Source organism: Dacryopinax primogenitus (genome assembly GCF_000292625.1).
Source record: "Dacryopinax primogenitus strain DJM-731 SS1 chromosome Unknown DACRYscaffold_7, whole genome shotgun sequence".
NCBI lineage: Eukaryota > Fungi > Basidiomycota > Dacrymycetes > Dacrymycetales > Dacrymycetaceae > Dacryopinax > Dacryopinax primogenitus.
In genome coordinates, this window is record NW_024467204.1 from 269,821 (window position 1) to 286,715 (window position 16,895).

The 16,895-nt window shown below is 50.1% G+C and overlaps 7 protein-coding genes across 7 annotated transcripts; 5 read left to right on the plus strand and 2 right to left on the minus strand.

The window, feature by feature from the left end:
• Positions 1 to 1,600: 1,600 nt before the first annotated feature.
• DACRYDRAFT_106666 (uncharacterized protein) lies at positions 1,601 to 2,305 on the plus strand (the record flags this gene model as incomplete). The annotated part of the gene is made up of 3 exons (XM_040768310.1): positions 1,601 to 1,621; positions 1,673 to 1,828; positions 1,883 to 2,305. The coding sequence occupies 3 exons, from the start codon at positions 1,601 to 1,603 to the stop codon at positions 2,303 to 2,305; spliced, it is 600 nt and encodes a 199-aa protein (XP_040629494.1).
• Positions 2,306 to 2,360: 55 nt separating this feature from the next.
• On the plus strand, positions 2,361 to 2,624 carry DACRYDRAFT_51185 (uncharacterized protein; the record flags this gene model as incomplete). Its single annotated transcript, XM_040775031.1, has 1 exon — positions 2,361 to 2,624. A coding segment is annotated over one exon (264 nt), but the record flags the coding sequence as incomplete, so codon positions are not given.
• A 610-nt stretch (positions 2,625 to 3,234) lies between these two features.
• DACRYDRAFT_50865 (uncharacterized protein) lies at positions 3,235 to 3,556 on the plus strand (the record flags this gene model as incomplete). Its single annotated transcript, XM_040775014.1, has 2 exons — positions 3,235 to 3,307; positions 3,354 to 3,556. Coding segments are annotated over 2 exons (276 nt in total), but the record flags the coding sequence as incomplete, so codon positions are not given.
• Positions 3,557 to 4,733: 1,177 nt separating this feature from the next.
• DACRYDRAFT_15276 (uncharacterized protein) lies at positions 4,734 to 8,023 on the plus strand (the record flags this gene model as incomplete). Its single annotated transcript, XM_040771092.1, is given in 7 exon segments — positions 4,734 to 4,881; positions 4,944 to 5,269; positions 5,420 to 6,274; positions 6,582 to 6,616; positions 6,736 to 7,283; positions 7,646 to 7,845; positions 7,865 to 8,023. The coding sequence occupies 7 exon segments, from the start codon at positions 4,734 to 4,736 to the stop codon at positions 8,021 to 8,023; spliced, it is 2,271 nt and encodes a 756-aa protein (XP_040629497.1).
• A 251-nt stretch (positions 8,024 to 8,274) lies between these two features.
• DACRYDRAFT_15277 (uncharacterized protein) lies at positions 8,275 to 8,676 on the minus strand (the record flags this gene model as incomplete). The annotated part of the gene is made up of 3 exons (XM_040771093.1): positions 8,275 to 8,452; positions 8,501 to 8,561; positions 8,586 to 8,676. The coding sequence occupies 3 exons, from the start codon at positions 8,674 to 8,676 to the stop codon at positions 8,275 to 8,277; spliced, it is 330 nt and encodes a 109-aa protein (XP_040629498.1).
• Positions 8,677 to 9,940: 1,264 nt separating this feature from the next.
• On the plus strand, positions 9,941 to 13,224 carry DACRYDRAFT_99690 (uncharacterized protein). The gene is made up of 6 exons (XM_040777613.1): positions 9,941 to 10,127; positions 10,180 to 10,240; positions 10,287 to 10,640; positions 10,685 to 11,910; positions 11,964 to 12,575; positions 12,632 to 13,224. The coding sequence occupies exons 1-6, from the start codon at positions 10,012 to 10,014 to the stop codon at positions 13,116 to 13,118; spliced, it is 2,856 nt and encodes a 951-aa protein (XP_040629499.1). The 5' UTR covers positions 9,941 to 10,011; the 3' UTR covers positions 13,119 to 13,224.
• A 189-nt stretch (positions 13,225 to 13,413) lies between these two features.
• On the minus strand, positions 13,414 to 14,618 carry DACRYDRAFT_115643 (uncharacterized protein). The gene is made up of 4 exons (XM_040770047.1): positions 14,213 to 14,618; positions 13,943 to 14,126; positions 13,728 to 13,892; positions 13,414 to 13,626 (listed from the first exon to the last, which is right to left on the minus strand). Exons 1-4 carry the CDS (start codon positions 14,297 to 14,299, stop codon positions 13,469 to 13,471), a joined length of 594 nt encoding a protein of 197 aa, XP_040629500.1. The 5' UTR covers positions 14,300 to 14,618; the 3' UTR covers positions 13,414 to 13,468.
• Positions 14,619 to 16,895: the final 2,277 nt, after the last annotated feature.

Below are 16,895 nucleotides of genomic sequence, written 5' to 3' on the forward strand. Positions count from 1 at the left end.
CCCCCCCCCCCCCCCCCCCGGTCCGGTCTATAATTGAGGCGAAATGAACCTGGCGTCATTAAATGCAGTCAAAGTATACGCCCAGGAAGAGTAAATCAAAGTATCGGGCGCAGGGTGGCTTCCCGATAACTGTTGCATGTGAAATAGATTCGGAGCTGTGGCGGTGCAGGAAAAGGTTTCCGGCCGTGTGGCTTGAATTGGCAGGGAGTACTAGTGTGGTCTGGATCGTCGTCGGAAAGGGTGTACCAACCGGCCGAACTGTTAATGAGGACCCGTAACTCCAAGAATCTACCACATACATGTGGTGGAGGCAGTGCTCGCCTCTACTACGTACATGTGGTAGATTGGGGCTTGTGTCTCATCCAGAGATCATCCACACCCTGAGACCCTGCTGACACAAGCAAGCACTGGTTCCATGGAATCGTGTCACATGTCAATAACAACAACCACTTGATCAAGCATTCATCATTCCTTCAGCTTGAACTTGCACTCTGCATTAATTAATAATACTTGTACTCTCACATGCAACCCCATGACTCCAAGCTCAAGCTCCTCAAGATCCACTCACACTGGGCACCTTAGATCCAAGTTTGCACCAAGCTCTAGTTCACATAGTGCAAGATTGGGCATATACAAGGTGTCAGTGAACAAAGGCAAGCCCATTGCTGCCATGGTCAACCTCATGGCCTTGCAGGATGAGCTTGTGGCCCAGTGACTTGCCAACAGCTTGGCTGACAATTCAACAAACCTTCTGCCATCTTCAAGCACCAGGAATCAATGCACTCAGACGCTGACCCTTGAGGCTATGGATTGACATGAGTGTGAGGAGCATGCAGCAAGACATGGCAAGTATGCTTTTGATCTCACCTTCAGCTTGTTCTTGACTCAATGTACATAGCCATGCCAGAAGAAGTGCAAGCCAACCAGTTCATTGCTTGACTTCTTGCTGCTTGCCAACAAGCTCAAGGGAATGGACATGAGGGATGGGCCAGCCATGATGCCTTCATGGAGGGGGATGTGAGCGAAGGGATGGACTTGTTCAAGGCACAAGAAGAAGAAGAGGAGAGTGTGATCAAGAGCTTGTGACATCTGTTTGGTGCGTGCCCCTCCTTACATGATCACAACTTGTGTGAATTGACAAGTTGACCAACCAGCAAGCTTCATGCACATCCCCATGCCCAACATCCAGCTGGTTCCGGTCCTCATGCCCATTGACTTGCATCTTCATTCGACTCCTGGATGGCTCAAATCCCAGACATTGTGCAAGCACTCTTGCAATGGCAACATGGACCACCAAAAGCAGCATGCACATCCAAAACCAGTGAGCAAGGAGATGCAATTGTCATCCATCTTCTCTCTTGGGAAGGTATATCTGCTAGTTCTTGGGGGCTTGGGCCAGGCTAAGTCAAACCTTCTAGGCATCAAGCCCACCAAGTTTTCTTGTGAACAAGATGGGGAATCAGTGCTGGTTCATCTTCTTGAACATGGCTACCTGTTGACTTAAGCTATCCAACCTCACTTGGTGATCACACTTGGAGTTGTAGAAGTTCTTCATCATGCTCATGTCCGAGCATATGTCTCTCACAAGTCCTTCACTCACATGCTTTGTGATCTTCATGGGGTGCATTACCTTCATTCTGATGTTGATGATCAAGCTGATGATCTCCCCTAGCACCCGCACAAGCCACACTTGCACTTGCAGCTCTCACAGGCATACAATGTTTACGTGCTCATGCTCCTTGAGCTTGAGGAGATGGTCCAACATGCCCTGGGCCATGACAAGCCAAACTGGCACATGTTGAATGCTTGTCCTGCCTGCAACTATGTTGTAAGTGTCTTGGACATGTGCCATGATATGCCCAAGCTGATCTCATCAGCACAGCTTGAAGGAGAGCCTGAGCTTGCTCACTCCAAGCTCATCAGTCTTGATGGCAACAACTCAAGCAAGTGCTTTGCCCAGGCAGGAGATCAAGATCTTTGCACATTCAAGAGCAACTATCTCTTGTCTCCCATGTTCATCGATGAGTTCAAGAAGGAGCCCACACATGGTAGGACCCACTCAGCTAAGGAGCTTCCCAAAGAAAACAAGACCAAGACTGAGCCAGACGAGGACAACTGCACAGACAAGTCAAAGACTTCCAATGCAAAGGAGCAGTCCTCGCACCAGATGGATGGTCTTGATGCTACTGGGAACTTTCTGTGTACATGGTGCCATGGGATGGTTGTGTGCTTGGCCAACATGTTGCAGAGCAGTGAGCTGTGTGTGTTCAAGAAGCTCAAGCTCAAGCCCTTGCTGATTGCATAGCAGATCAAAGTATCTGCTTGCTTGCATCAGCAAGCTTCTGTCCGTATATGGGCCAAATCTCACAGTTGGGTATGATATTGGTTGTGATCACAGCAAGACCTTGTCATCAAGTTCACTTGGCCAACAAGTTCAAGATACAAAGTTCCACATGTACATCAGCATGTTCCATGGCTATGCACACAACCACAAGTGCCAGCTGTGGTTCCATCCCTGCTTCCTCATGACAGCCAGCTTGGAGACATTGGAGACAAACGAATGGGTGTTCTCCAAGCAGAACCTCACCACCCATCTCTTCTGCCATGCATCTACCTACCACTGACACATGACCTTGCACTTCTTCTGGAGTTGATGGGATGAGGACAGACAAGCTGGCCTTGGTAAAAAACATCTTCTTGATGAAGTACATGCATTTCTAACTTGTTCTACAGCTGATCTCTTGCATAAGACTTGCTGCCTTGGACATCATTTCTGACATAGAGCCATGGCTTTGTCAAGTTCAACTTGAGCAGAAGATTTCCGATGACAACATATGGCAGTACATTCAAGAAGAGCAAGACTACTTCAACAACCTTTGGCATGAACCAGAAGAAAACAAGACAGCCTTCAAGTACTTGGAAACACCCAAGCAGTTAGACCTCTACACATAGGTACATGCTTGCCATCTTGTACCAAGCTTACTCTTGATGAGGGAGAAGCTGAAATCCTTTGACATCTTCATCAACATGACCCCGGAGTCCTTCAATGACATGCCCATGTCAACAAGGCAGCAAGCTCTGCAAGCTGATTACAACACCATGCTTCAAGGTCATGAGTGCTTTGAGTGCTTGGCATTGCAATACAAGACCTTGCTCAACATGGACCGATGGACACCCAAGTCAACAGCATGGCAACAAGCCAAGCTTGCACTAGCTCAACATGCCTACAATTGAGCTCTTGATGATCTGGAAGGACTTGTGGTTCAACGCTTGTTTGAGATGGAGAAGATGAACATCCGAGGAACAGGTGAGCATGTGCAAGCCCCCTGTAAGCACATGTTGATGAAATGCAGGTTATGCCATGTGCACATCAATCACCAAGGCCATGCAGGAGCATAGCAGTGCCATCTGCTTGGCCATGGAGAAGTACAACAAAGCTGCACTCATGCTTGACCCACCAAGGCCGATATTGACCTACCAGGAAGTGATCAACATGTCCTTCCTCTCTGATTTTGCCTTGCTCTGCTACTTGCAGGATGACATCCGCAAGCATTGATGGTCAGATGCACTTGTTTGTGAGACCATGCTGAACTGGATGCTCATCTGCTGCATCAAGGAAGAGATCAAGCGGTTGAACCTTGAGGTTCAGTGCTTGTGGACTGCTCTTCATGCTGAACCACAACAGCTTCTTGCATGGACCAAGGTAACTGAAGCAGCTGGGCTTCTGCTTCTTGCAAGCTCATCTCGCTTGCATCTAGTATGGCATCTGCATGTGAATGACCATCTTTGCAAGCACCTGCTCATGCTCTTTGATCTTGTGGGCTTCTCAGGGGATTGTTCTGTTGGCATCCATGCTGGCACATATGAGTTCAGGACCATGTTCAACCCCCCAGCTCATGATGATGTTGCATTGCCTAAAGTGGAAACCAATGAGGATGAGTGGGTAGATCTTTCGGATGTGGATGGACTTGATTGGGGGATCTTGATGATGAACTCTTGAATGAGTTTGATTGCCTCAACAATGCTTTCTTGAACATGTCTCTTCCCACTCCTCATGCAGATGTGTAAGAATATCTACTTGTCTATCAATAGATCTTCCATGTACTTCTGCTTCTAATTAAATCAAGATGATCACATTCTTTTTCATGCCCAAGGACAAGCACAAACAGAGGACCCAAGTGTGTGTAGGAGACATGGCAGCATGATATAATGCTCATGTCATGATAATTATTATTGACAAGCCACAAGCTTCTGCCTGTTCTCCTAGTGCATGCACTTGCACTTGGATCTTGACCAAAAATTGAGTTGAAAGAATGAATGTTATGATGAAGACACTCGTGTCTTTGGGAAGTACATGTTTGAATTTGGGACCCTTTCACTGACTTGTTCTGTTGTGCAACAGCAGCAAACTTTGCCATGAGAAGTCAGGACTAATTCAAATAATTAATAAACAAGCTGAAAATATACATATTGTTGTATTTGCTTATGTACATGTACAAGTTCTACAACTTGTACTTGTGCAGTGATCATTTCCACCATTCTATTATTGAAGTCTCGGACTAGTGGGATGACTTGTTGCATGAATTTCCTTCTGCTCACATGTTTCTTGTCACCCCACATTGCAGGGGTGCATCATCATCATCTTCTTCTTCTCTGACCATCATCTCCTCGACCAACCATCTTCCATCCACCCCTTTACTCATCTACAAGCACAACCACAAGGTCTCCTCAACATGTTTGGTCATCCTAGGCCCTTGCTGGACTACTTGGATGAGTCTGAGTGCACTGCATTCACTGGCACACATGTCATGATTGACATGGAGGAGACGGGGGAGCACAACTCAGTGTTTGCAGAACTGGCAGATGCAGATGTGGAGGATGGTCTTGCTCCTTGTGCACATGATCCTCTTGACATGCTCTTGTGCTTGCTGATGTTCTTGCAGGCCATCCATATCCTGTCGTGTCCTTTGACTTCCAGTGGTGGTTCATGGACAAGACCATTGGCAGCAAGAACTTGCCCAGGGGCCTGACGCAGCCTGTCACATGCAAGTTCAATCCTGACAGTGCGGCTAACTGCAGCAAGGCCAAGAACAATGCACCAAACTGGGACAAGATCTTGACTGATGGTCTTGATCTTGTGGGCTACAATACGCATCCATACATGTCCATGATCCATGGTGAAGTCTGCTGTGATGTGTACTCCAACTACTTCCTTCCCAAGCTCTTCAAACTTGTGCATCTCTGGTTCTTGATCATGTTTCTTGCTGATGTTCATTCTTGGAGTTCATGATCATCGACTGTTGCTGTGGGGGCATTGTGCTCAAGTTCCATGCTGCTTGCTTGGACAATGGGCCTGGTCAAGAGCCCATGATCCACACCTTCTTCTTGTGCAACACCTGGCAACACCTGGCTTGACAAGGACTTCCACGCCATGCAAGCTCATTCTATGCTTGCTTTCAAGAGCATGGGATACATCAAGGCTGACTTGATGGATCAAGCGACAGCTTCCATGGTGGCCAAGCACACGAAGGAGAAGGTGGAAGCAGCTCACAAGAAGGCTTGTGACCTTGCTTGTCATGAAGGTTGTCCTGTCCCTCCCAAGCCAGAGAAGATTGAGGTGCCCCACATCAAGCAGCACCCACTTGCAGTCAATGATGTGACCAAGATCCCTGCTAACCATCCTCTTCTTGTGTATGCCAAGGCATACATCAAGTGGGAGCATGCTGAGGGGGGGAACACTTCAAGCACTGGTATGACCCCCTCTGGCTTGCTCTCGCTCTTGGGCAACATGCAAGCCCAAGCCTTGCAAGCTGTCACTTCAACTCCCCCAGGTCGTGGCAAGGGTCATGCACCCACAAACTTGTTCTTGGGCATGCAGATCTTGACACCCACCCCCGTGACCAAGTCCATGCCCATGAGCATGACACATGATTGTGCTGGAAGTGGGAGCTCATTCATCTTGCCCTCAATGCCTACTGCTCCTGCCCTGTCCCAGCCCATGACCTTGGGCATGCGGGCCACAACTATTGGTTTGCCTGCCCACATCTTTGATGCTGCTGGCTCATCCTGCCTCATTCATGCACTTGGTCATGGGAAGTTGATCACTGCCAATCCAACCAAGTCCTTCTCCCACCTCATCTTCATGTGCCCTAACAATGACAAGTCCTACTGCTGCATGCGCAAGCTCCTGTACAACACTTGTGCCACTTGCAGCGACTTCTTTCATGATGTTGGTCAAGAGCATGCCACAAGCATCAAGTTCAACTTGCATGCGGTGTACCTCTTTGATCATCCTGTCAACATACTGGAAGGACATCTACCCTGCCATGATTGAGGACTGCCTCATGGACATCTGCAATGGCACATTCTAGGCAAGCACAAGGAAAACACATTGGGAGGGAGGGAGGGCAAGTTTTTTTTTTTCATTCTCTTCCACAAGTACACATACAAGTTCTCCACATGGCCTGTACATGCATGAAGTCTCCACATGGCCTGCTGCATGCATGAAGTTACCTGTTAGTATAGAAACCTGCATGTTCTTCTTCTTGTGCCTGTACAATGCTTGTTGTGAGTTCTTGTAGTACAGCATGCAGAATTTGAGCTTGTTGATGTGCATGTGTGTGTGCATGTGCTCCAGCTTGGAATCACGTGAGGTGGCAAAAGGATCCATCAACATGTACATGCTCGTCACTCATCTTGTTTATCCAGTCTAAATTTTGATTGCCCATCTACAAGAACAAGAACAAACATGGCCTGCCTGGGGCCAAGCAAAAAGGAATGGGCACAGCACAAGCTCAAGCATGATTTGAACTGCTTGCAACATGCCAAAGCTGCCAAGCTGCTTGACATCACGGAACAAGCATGGATCCAGACACTTGACAAGATCTCCATCAACACAGGGATCTCCAAGAACATCTTGAATGCAAACATGAAGGGGAGGAAGACTGGCTACTTTGACAACAAGCACTGCATGAGCTTGCACAATGCAGCCAAGCATCTGCTTGCTGAAGAGGCTTGGGCAAGAGGTATGCCAATCTCTTTCCTTGTATTTGCTTTCTCATCATGGTTAAGTGATGTCTTCTACTGGGCCTTGCCCAAGAACCAATGCATCATCAACTCCAAGGTGGAATGGCTTTGTGGCCATCCAGAAGCCACTCTCTCCATAGAGCAATTGATCTTGGCCAAGTGGGGGAACAAGCATCTTCAAGTCTGGATCCCTGCCCATGCTCGTCTTGCTGACACTGTCCTCATTCAAGATATGTTTGAGAAAGAGGCAAGTTCTTGTAATTGATCTTGCTTGGATCTAGCTGATCTTGAAACATAGAGTGCCACTTTTAGTACTTGCACAGGAGGCCACACTTGTGGCTTTGTTGTGTGGGGCAACATCAAGGACTACGCCAAGCTGCACTTCTTCGGGGATGAACTTTGCAAGCAGTTCTTCAAGGAGATTATTGGTTACCCCATCTTGCAGATTGCCATGGACTTGGAGGCATACTGTACAAGCAGAGGCACTCAAGGCAAGTACATCTGACCTGTATCTTCACCCTCCTTGATGCATACTCATCCCTAAGCTAGGTGCTGCCAGTAACTTGAACAAGTGCGTGAATGAGCTCAAGGCCCATATCTGACTTGTATTGACAACCAGCCTTCATGAGCATGTACTTTTTCATGCTTTGTGGTGCTCATATTCCGGTAGAGAAGCTCACAGGCAAGAACAACCTCATGATGTCATACAAGCAATTTGGCCACAACATTGAAGACCACTACAAGGTCACGCTTCAAGGATGGCCATTGCCGGCACTTGTCAACCCCTCCTACATCTCCTTGCTCAGCGACCTGCAAAAGGTCCAACAAGCTCTTGCAGATAGGTCTTGTTTCTTTCAACCCATGGGGAAGCAAGACTTTGTATGCCATGCAGAAGAACAAGCTCATGTCTCAGCCCTTGGGCAGACAAAGCACAAGCAGGCAGCAGCAGATGATAATGATGGCCATGATGATCCTGCAGAGGATCTTCCACAAGTGACAAAGAAGGCAAGAATAACAAGTGCTTGTTTGTTGCAGCACTTGCCAGCCACCATCAACCTCCATGGGGATGTTTCCCACTTAATGCTGCATGCTGCCATGGTCCAAGCCCATGCACTTGCCTCTGGTTCATCAACCCCACAGGCCACTGACATGTTGGCAACCTTGTTCACCAATATGGGTCAGTGGGAGTACTTGAACATGGGTTTATTGGATAATGATAGTTAACAAAAACATGCTCAAGTTCTTGGTCTACTCCCCCTGGTCCTCAGTCAGTGCCTCAACTACTTCACAAAGCGCTTTCTGCATCTTCCACTTCTGCATCTTCCACTTTCCAAGGCATGCCAGTGACTTCGCCTTCTTTGTATTTTGCTTCTCCTGCACCTTCTTGGACTGTTGATGTTGATACTCAAGATGATGCATCTTTGTTCTAGTTGTTAATGATGAGCAAGTGCTTGATTGTTAACAAGTCACTTACCTCTCCAAGTATGATGCCTGAGTCTTCTCCTTCGGGCTGTGACCATAAGGGAACTTTGCTGCTGGGTCAACCACAACTCATTGACCTTGTGCATTGAGCTCAAACAAGGTGGCCTTGGTGATGATGCGCTTGGAGAGACCGGGGAAGTAAGGGTACTCGGTGATGAATGGCGGCATGGTGGTTGTGTGATGGAAAGCTTGCTGATCAGCAGAAGCAGTGTGGCCAGCAGCTATACAAGCACATGTGCATGACATATACTCCTGCTTGTGGCTGGATTTTTGCTGGATGAGAAAACCCTCATGTCTCACCACGAAGACGTGGTGGAGATGAGCACCGCCTCTTGCACATGTGCGTGGCAAGGCATCCGCTTCTTAGGTGTTGATGAGGTGGGGAGAACCGGGGAATGTGGAAGAGATGACGAAATCTGTGCGAAGAGTTTTCGAGTCCTTGAAGGAGACGACGAGCTTACTGTATGACTGACTCGCAAGGATGTGTGGTTGAGGTGACGCACTCCAGACTGAGAAAAGTCACTGCATTGGGTCATAGCATAGTAGTCGTCCGTCTCCGACCGCTGTGGAGGCTAGAAGCATACCCGGCGAGGAAGTCAATGATTGTCGGTAGAGCCTGCAATCTAGCCGACAACTTGTGGAGTAGATAGAGTTCCAGAGTATCCCCTCGTGCGCGAGAGAAAACAGCTCGCCAGAGATCGGCAGCTAAGGTCCCCAGATATTGTTCGGAACAAGACAGGGGTGTCGAGGTTCCGCCGGTTATTCTTCTCAGAAGGGGTGAGGGGGATTATGCAAACGCCCAGTGCTAAATTGGATACCACGAACTGAATGAAGAACGAATTTGCAATTGGGCTCTTAGCTGAAAAAGCGGAAGTTCAACATAGTTGGCTGGCATGTTTCCCTGGACTGAATGGGAAATTATGTGGACCTGGACGTGTGTTTCGAGTTTTAACGTAGAAGACAGGGAGAAGGGAAAGTGGATGTTGATTGATGGTGAACACGGTATCGGACGGAAACGTGACGCATGCTGTACACGCTCGGGGAGTATCGTAAGCAAGAGTGTAAGGGACTGACTGACCCCGCCTTTCTCTGGACCGTGTGCAGCGTCCCTCCCACCCCAACTCTCTCTCCATCTCAGGAGAGCGAACCGGTCTGGAAAGACGTCAGAAGGGTATCGCCTCGAGTTTTGAACTGTACGCTCATCCTCGACAACGACCATCAACACGCACACGCGCTCAGTATAAAGTGGGCCGTGTATTCAATTCAATTCCTTACCTAAGGAGTTCACATCGTTCTTCTCTCCCCACAGCGCCCAACTCATCCTCAAACCCTCGCCTGTCCCCTGATCCTCTATCCAACTGCGGAACGCAATACAGATTCGTGCTTGGCTCTACGTCCTTACTGTTCTCTGTCCCCTACGTTTGATCCCCACCCCCCACTTCAGTCCCGTTCGCAATTGGTATTCGGAATTATCGGCTGTCTAGCCAACCAGACAAACCAGCAATGGTCATGACGAGCTACTTTCTCGATGACGTCGACGAGCAGATGGACGGAGATTCGAATCATATAGGTCGGAAATCCGGACACGTCACGAAGGCGTGCAATGCTTGTAAGAAGAGGTGCGCCCTCTTCCTGTAAGGGCTGTCGAGGAACACACTAAAGCTCTCACAGAAAGGCGAAATGTGACCGTCAGCGACCATCATGTGGTCCCTGCCAACTACGTCGTGAGAAGGTACGTACAACATGACACTGACGAGACACGACCTGACATCATCTAGTGCGAGTTCACGGAAGGAGACCGCCGACACCACCCCGATCGTCAGTTCGTAGACTCGCTCGAGCTGCGTAACAAGACGCTAGAGGAGCGGAACAAAGGCCTTGATGCACGAATAAACCAACTCACAAAGTTCATCAAGGACATGGGCCTGGAAGCGCCTGCAGGAGCGAATGAGTCGCCTCAGTCTGTGGCTGTCTCAAAAGAGCCGAGTCCAACAGCTGTGAACAGCCATTCAATCAGCCCCGAACCACCTGAGACGACTTTGGTGAACATATCTCCCGTCATGAATACGTTGAGAGTTAGTCCGACGGGAGATAATGAGGCGCTACTACATGATGCGCAGCCAAGACTGATAGTACGCCCCATATATCCGCATACCTGATACTCGTTCTCACTCAGACTCAGCGCAATGAACGAGGACATTATTTCATGTATGGAGCGACTTCATCCATGCAACATCTACCCAACTCGCTGGCGTCGGAAGAAGTAGTATTCCACGACGCTGGACCCGTACCTTCCTCGTCAAGGTCCAATTCACCGACTCTGGTACATCGGTCGGAATCGTCGTCCAGCGGCAGCAGCACCACCATGGTTGGCTATGACCACCTGCGTCACCTCCCGTGTCATCTGAGCATGACACTTGACGAGCACGAGGAAGTACTCCACACGCTCTTCCGTGTACTCCCTGCTCACATGAAGTTGCACGCTGCTACATTTCTTCGATCATTGCGATCAACGCTTGCTTTCCCCGCTCAGCATCGACCATCAGGAAGTTCTCCCTCCTTCCCCTTCCCTCCGAGACCCCGTGATTGTCCCCTGCCACCACCAGATCACGGCTTCCCGTTCCCCCCAATGCCCAACCCATCATTGCCATACCTTCCGGTACCAGACAGCTTCGACTTCGGTACAGCGCCCACACTACCTAGCCCCTTGCCGTCGCAATTACCACTAGACGTGTTTACTCCGCACGCAGTGATGAACCGAACAGAGTTCCAGGCTATCTTTGGCGGAGAAATGCCCCCCGTACTCCCGCCACAAGTCACCCCACATTACTCGCCCACGCTACACAACGCGACGCTTTCGGTGGCGTTGACCTATGCGGCAAAGATCGAGAACCGTGGGTTAGAATTACGACGGGAAGTTGCCCAGATGGCAAAGGCAAACCTTGAAACAGAACTTGCTTCGCCCAGCTTGACAGGCGTGAAAGCGCTTGAATACCTCGCTGTCTTCCATGCGGGCATGTCGGACCACGCGCTCGGTTGGCAATACTTTGGCATGGCACTCCGCATGGCACTCGCCCTTGGACTCAATCTTGACTGTACTGCGCTTGTCGAATCAGGCGATATCTCCGAGTCCTTGCAGCGAGAACGCAATGCCACCTTTTGGTCCGTCTTCATACAGGACAGGTACTGGTCGCTCTGGTTTGGACGAACCGTGGGTCTGCCAGAGGGATCGTACAATATCCCCATTCCCGAGCCGGACCCGCAGGTCGACCTTCTCCCGATGAATGTCGGAGATGGCGTTGACATCACTACCGAGATTGGCTGCCAGCCGGCATTCCTGAGCAGCACCTTCGTACAGACATCCAAGATTATGATCATTGCATCTAAAATCCTGACCAATATGTACGTCGCATGTTCAAATTGGCATTTCTGTCAGCTGCTGACAGTGCGCTTAGCTATGGTACGAAGAAGACTATCGACATGAACGTGGTCAGCAAACTCCGGCTGGAGCTGGACGATTGGCATAACAAGCTACCGCCTGCCTTGCATTATTCAACGACGACGCTCTCTGCATCTATACCCCACATTCTCACTCTTCAGATGACATTTAATTGGCTTATAATTCTTCTTGATCGACCTTTCTATCGCTCTGTCACGCAACCTCTACACCAAGAGCCTGCCGTTAAGCGGTGTGACGCAGCCTTGAGACGCTTGGTCCGCTTATTCCGTTCATGGCACGATTCGCATGGTCTACGAACATGCACGCCCGAGCATAGTGCGATCGTGTTCACTGCAGGAGCCACATTCCTCCTTTCGGCAGTGCAGTTCAAGCCCTTGTCTGAGAAGAAACGGAAAGAGGGCTTGGACGGCATCAAGTTCTGTGCAAGACTCTTGAGGGAGATGGGCACGGTGTGGCCTGCTGCCCGAGAGAAAGCCGACATCTTGTTCCGTTTGCAGAAGAAGTTCTCAAGTACTGTTGACGTCACCGACAACGGCATGCCGGTGGACATTCAGAGAGGTCATAGTGGTGATTCCCTGGATGTGGATGACATTAAGAAAGACCCCGAGTACGATATTTCACCCCTAATGATTTGCACAATACAGCTAATCGTAATCTTCGCAGGTGGGTCGAGCTGGCGCTGGACCTGGGCGACGACAATACTGTCCCCCAGTTCGTCATCGACACGTCGGCTTTCGAGCAGAGCCGCACATACCTGGATTCTCAGTTTGCAAGCGAGCTGCATGTACCCACACCTGGCGTTGATCGTAATAACAGTGCTGAGCGTGTGAACCCCACGCTCGGCGCTGATTATTTCCTTACAACACTCTACCAGTTTATGGAGAACTACGATACTGCGCCGCAGCAGCCACGGTATCAAGCCCCTGTCCTTCCCGAAGTTTCCGAAGCGGGAAAGCAGACCTTGAACGGTCTTCTGCAGGGCAATGGACTTCTGCCTAATGGCGTAAATGGAGTGGCCCACGTGGAGGAGGACCAAGAGGACGCCAACTTGTATGAAGGCTGGTCTTCTGAGTATGTCAACTTCGATGCTGTCAAAGGGGTGGAGGTTGTCAACGTCGGCACCAGTGACGTTGTGCCGATGAGCCCGTAGTTCTGCCTTCTTTTCCGCGCTCACACGCTTGCACTTTTCTCGAGGTTTTCAGGGCCTGCATTTACTGGTATCTAGGATTCACCGCTGTCTTTGTCTTTCCTATTCCTTTTGTAGCCTGCTCTTGTACGATGTATCATTGCATTTCACACCAATGGAATGCCTTGTTTCAGTACGGGTATAGCGTGGACCCGGCCTTTGCCACATCTGATCAAAGTCAGCCGAGGCTCCTGCAGCTTAGGCAGGAACCAAATATAATCATTCACCCGCCACTTATAAGAAGTGATAAGAATGTATGGGGATATGCAAGCGGGAGAATATAACATGGGTGGGAAGGGAAGCGGGCACCAGGCTCATGATGGCTTCGGAGCCGTTGTCGTCCCACAGGCGACGATGCGTACGTCCTTGTGCACGGTACCTGCGACATCACCGAGGTCGTTGATCTTCTGGCACACATTTTCGGGATCTTCTAGTACCTTGCCGAACACGACGTCCTTTTTGTCCAGGTGGCCTACGTATAGTTCAGTATCATCATCGCATGGCACGATACGGTACCGCTCCGTCAACGGTCAAAGGTGGAGCAGCGGTGAAGCGGGCGGGAGGTGGACTCACTGAGCGTGTGATCCCGCATTGTTATATAGAACTGGCTCTGTGCTGTATCGGGGCCAAACGTCGCCATACATAACAGTCCCTTTTGGTTGTGCTTGTGTAGATAGTTCTCGCTGGGGAACGTTCCGCCGCCGAAGTAGATCGATTTCCCGCCCGTGCCGTCTCCTTCTATATCCATGTCAGCACCTCCCACGGAGGGCGCGTAGAACGGGACGTACTCGTGATATCCCCGCCTTGGATTATGTACCCGGGGATGACTCGATGGAAGTTGCATCCCTTGTAGCCATAGCCCTTCACCCCGTCTGCAAGTGCCATGAAGTTCTCGGTCGTGACTGGGCAGTCGCGCCAGAGCAGACGAAAGAGGATACGCCCGACGGGTTCGCCATCGATGGCTATATCGAACTGTGCCGTATGAGCATCAGAATGTGGACCCCAGGCACAAGAGGGGCAAGCGAAGAGAAGCAGGCCTGATGCACGAGAAGACGCACATAGACGTAGGCGTACTGCGGGACCTCGCCTCTCTCTGAAGCGGCTGCCCGATCGCGCAGGTAGTTGGTCCACTGCACCCAAGACATAGAGCCTATTCCTCGTTTCGGGCGGTCGGGGCGGTTCACACGCCAGTATGCAAGTGGGATGACGAGACTGTTGTGCGCGAGGCCGCGGAGGAGCACGCAGACCTGGCGGCTCTTATATAGCAGGAGCCAGGGGATCACGAACGGGTTGGAGAAGCAAGGCCCAGCCGATGCGAAGGGAACGTGTGAATATTCGAACAGTATGCCAAAGATGGCGATAGATGATGGTCGATGGTCGATAGGTTGGCGTGGGCGGGAGCGGAGCGCTGTTACCTACGCTCGAGCAACTCGACCCGTTGTTCACGCCGACCCCCTTCCACTGGTGACTCTCTTCCTCCCTCGTGTACGAAACATTGCTGTTACGGAATATTTGTCGAATTGCGTCTAATCACAAGCCAACAAGGTCAGCTGCTCCCCTTGACAAGCGAACCAACTTGCACACCTCACGCGTTACGTTGCGTGTCCCGTCGAGGGGCGCCTAAAGCTCCATCAGTATCGCGATTCTGCCTCACGCGCCGATGCCTGATCTTCGGCGATAGACGCTCTAGTTGGAAACTGGGCCAGAAAATATTGGCTCGGATCTGCACGCCTCGTGTGGGACGCAAGGTGGAAGGGATCCCGCGAGTTGGAAAAAAAGTATATTTCGCTCTGCTGTTGGACGAACAAGGCGGACAGCGCGAGGCATGCGGTGACACAAAGTCTTACGCGTTCTGATCGCGACTTATATTGCAATGAACCCGCGCTTCGTGCATGTCTACTCGCATCATCGCACTGTCGATCATCGAGTTAGTGCATAATCCGCTCGTTGGGTTTGGTTAGGTTTGGCTTGGGAAACAGAAGCACCGATGAAATCCCCTCGGGGATTGAAGTGTAGTCCATCCAGCGGATAACCCCAATCGCCGCTCCGCAGGTGCCACACTTCCTGACAACGGCGGGAGCACGCCACATGAAGCATTGTCCAGCTGATAAGTTCAACCCTTTCAACGCAGCAATCGATTGTGTACATTCAGCACTTTGTTTCGATTGTCGGGGAGTACATGCGGCGAACGGTGCTTCGGCCGGTTAAGGAGGTCTTCGCACCCTTCCCGCCAGGAAGTACCAGCGGCAACTTCCGGATGCACGTCGTGTATGATGGAGCCAAAGACGGCGGATTGACGGACCGACGATAAGGATCGAGAAAAACGATATACTGATCTAGTCGAACACTGCTGGGATGACGATCTTTGGCTAATTATAATCGTGCACCAGTCACTTGCTGGACCAAGACCGACCGTGACTTTATGCAATTGTGCACAGCTATAGCGACCTTCTATCCCTTGATGTCACACATTCAGGGGAGAAAGACGAGGAGAACGGGAGGGCGGCGCAGCCAGTGCGCGTTCGTGGATTGCACAGTGTAGGGAAGACACCCCGCTGCAACGGGATGTGGGCCAGATAAGGTCACGTGAACAATATTACATATATAGTACTTGGGTCGGGTTTGCACAGTTGCAATGATCTGGAGTTATAAGCTTTGGTAGATAGAAATAATTTATCATGATGCACATGATCTTCGAGCACCCTCCAAGACCTCCTGTACGCTGTGCGTTGCTTTGATCTGGGGATTCATTGCAATGGTAGGGAATTCGACGTGCATCCTAGCAAGTGCATATTCAATCCGGGTCCACCGCCTTCCGTCCAATCTTGTAACCAAAATTCTCGCTTCGTTGTTAGCAGTCGCGACGAAGTTGGCGTATCTGAAGGAATGGTCAAGGGCATCGTTTTTGGATATCTGGTAAAATCGTCTCATGGGACAAATCCGGTTCCGGAGTCGGTCGAATGAGAGAGTTCAACTGGAGGCACTCCACTTGCATCGCTTCAGTTGGATGAAGGCAACGCTTGTGATGGGCGATGTTGAACAAGGTGTTTCATTGGGAGGACAGGGAAAACTCTGTGATGTAGATGTCATTCGAAAGGTTGATTTGAGCCTACTTGACTGGCTTCGGCGGGAAAAGCGATCCAGTCATCTAAGAGAATAAGCTGATGTGTTCTCCTTCATGATTTGCTAGGGCAGATCCATGAAGGAATCATAGAAAGCCTTAGCAAAATTAGAATTCGGAACGCAGCTTAGTGACGCTTTCGTCGTTGTGTCCTTAGTGGTTTGGGTGCATCATCCATCGTTGGGTTTATCACTTGATCGACATGGAAGAGGTAGATGTAGTTTGTCTCGTCACTAACTACCTGAATCCAATCTCCGACAAACACTGCCGTGAACTGTCAGTGCTGAATGAATATCCCAGAATACATGATCCCAGCAGTACACGGTCAAAGGTCATGCGCACTCACAAAGTATCCATATCCAGGAAAACAGTGCCATCATTGGATTCGGTAATTTGACACAGGGATCTACCTCAGACTTGGAAAAACAGGCCCAAGTGCATTGAAGGCCACTGGCTGTGCCAAATCTGCGGTCTTGCGGTCTAATTTGAGGCCTTGGAGCTAGGAACGAGAAAGTAGGTGCGAAAGTTTTCTGGTTGCAAGCTGTTCGGCTCTCCGGGGGACTGAGAGGGAGGCGTCCCACAGATAGAGACGAGTAAAGCAACTTCAGACGAGGTTTTAA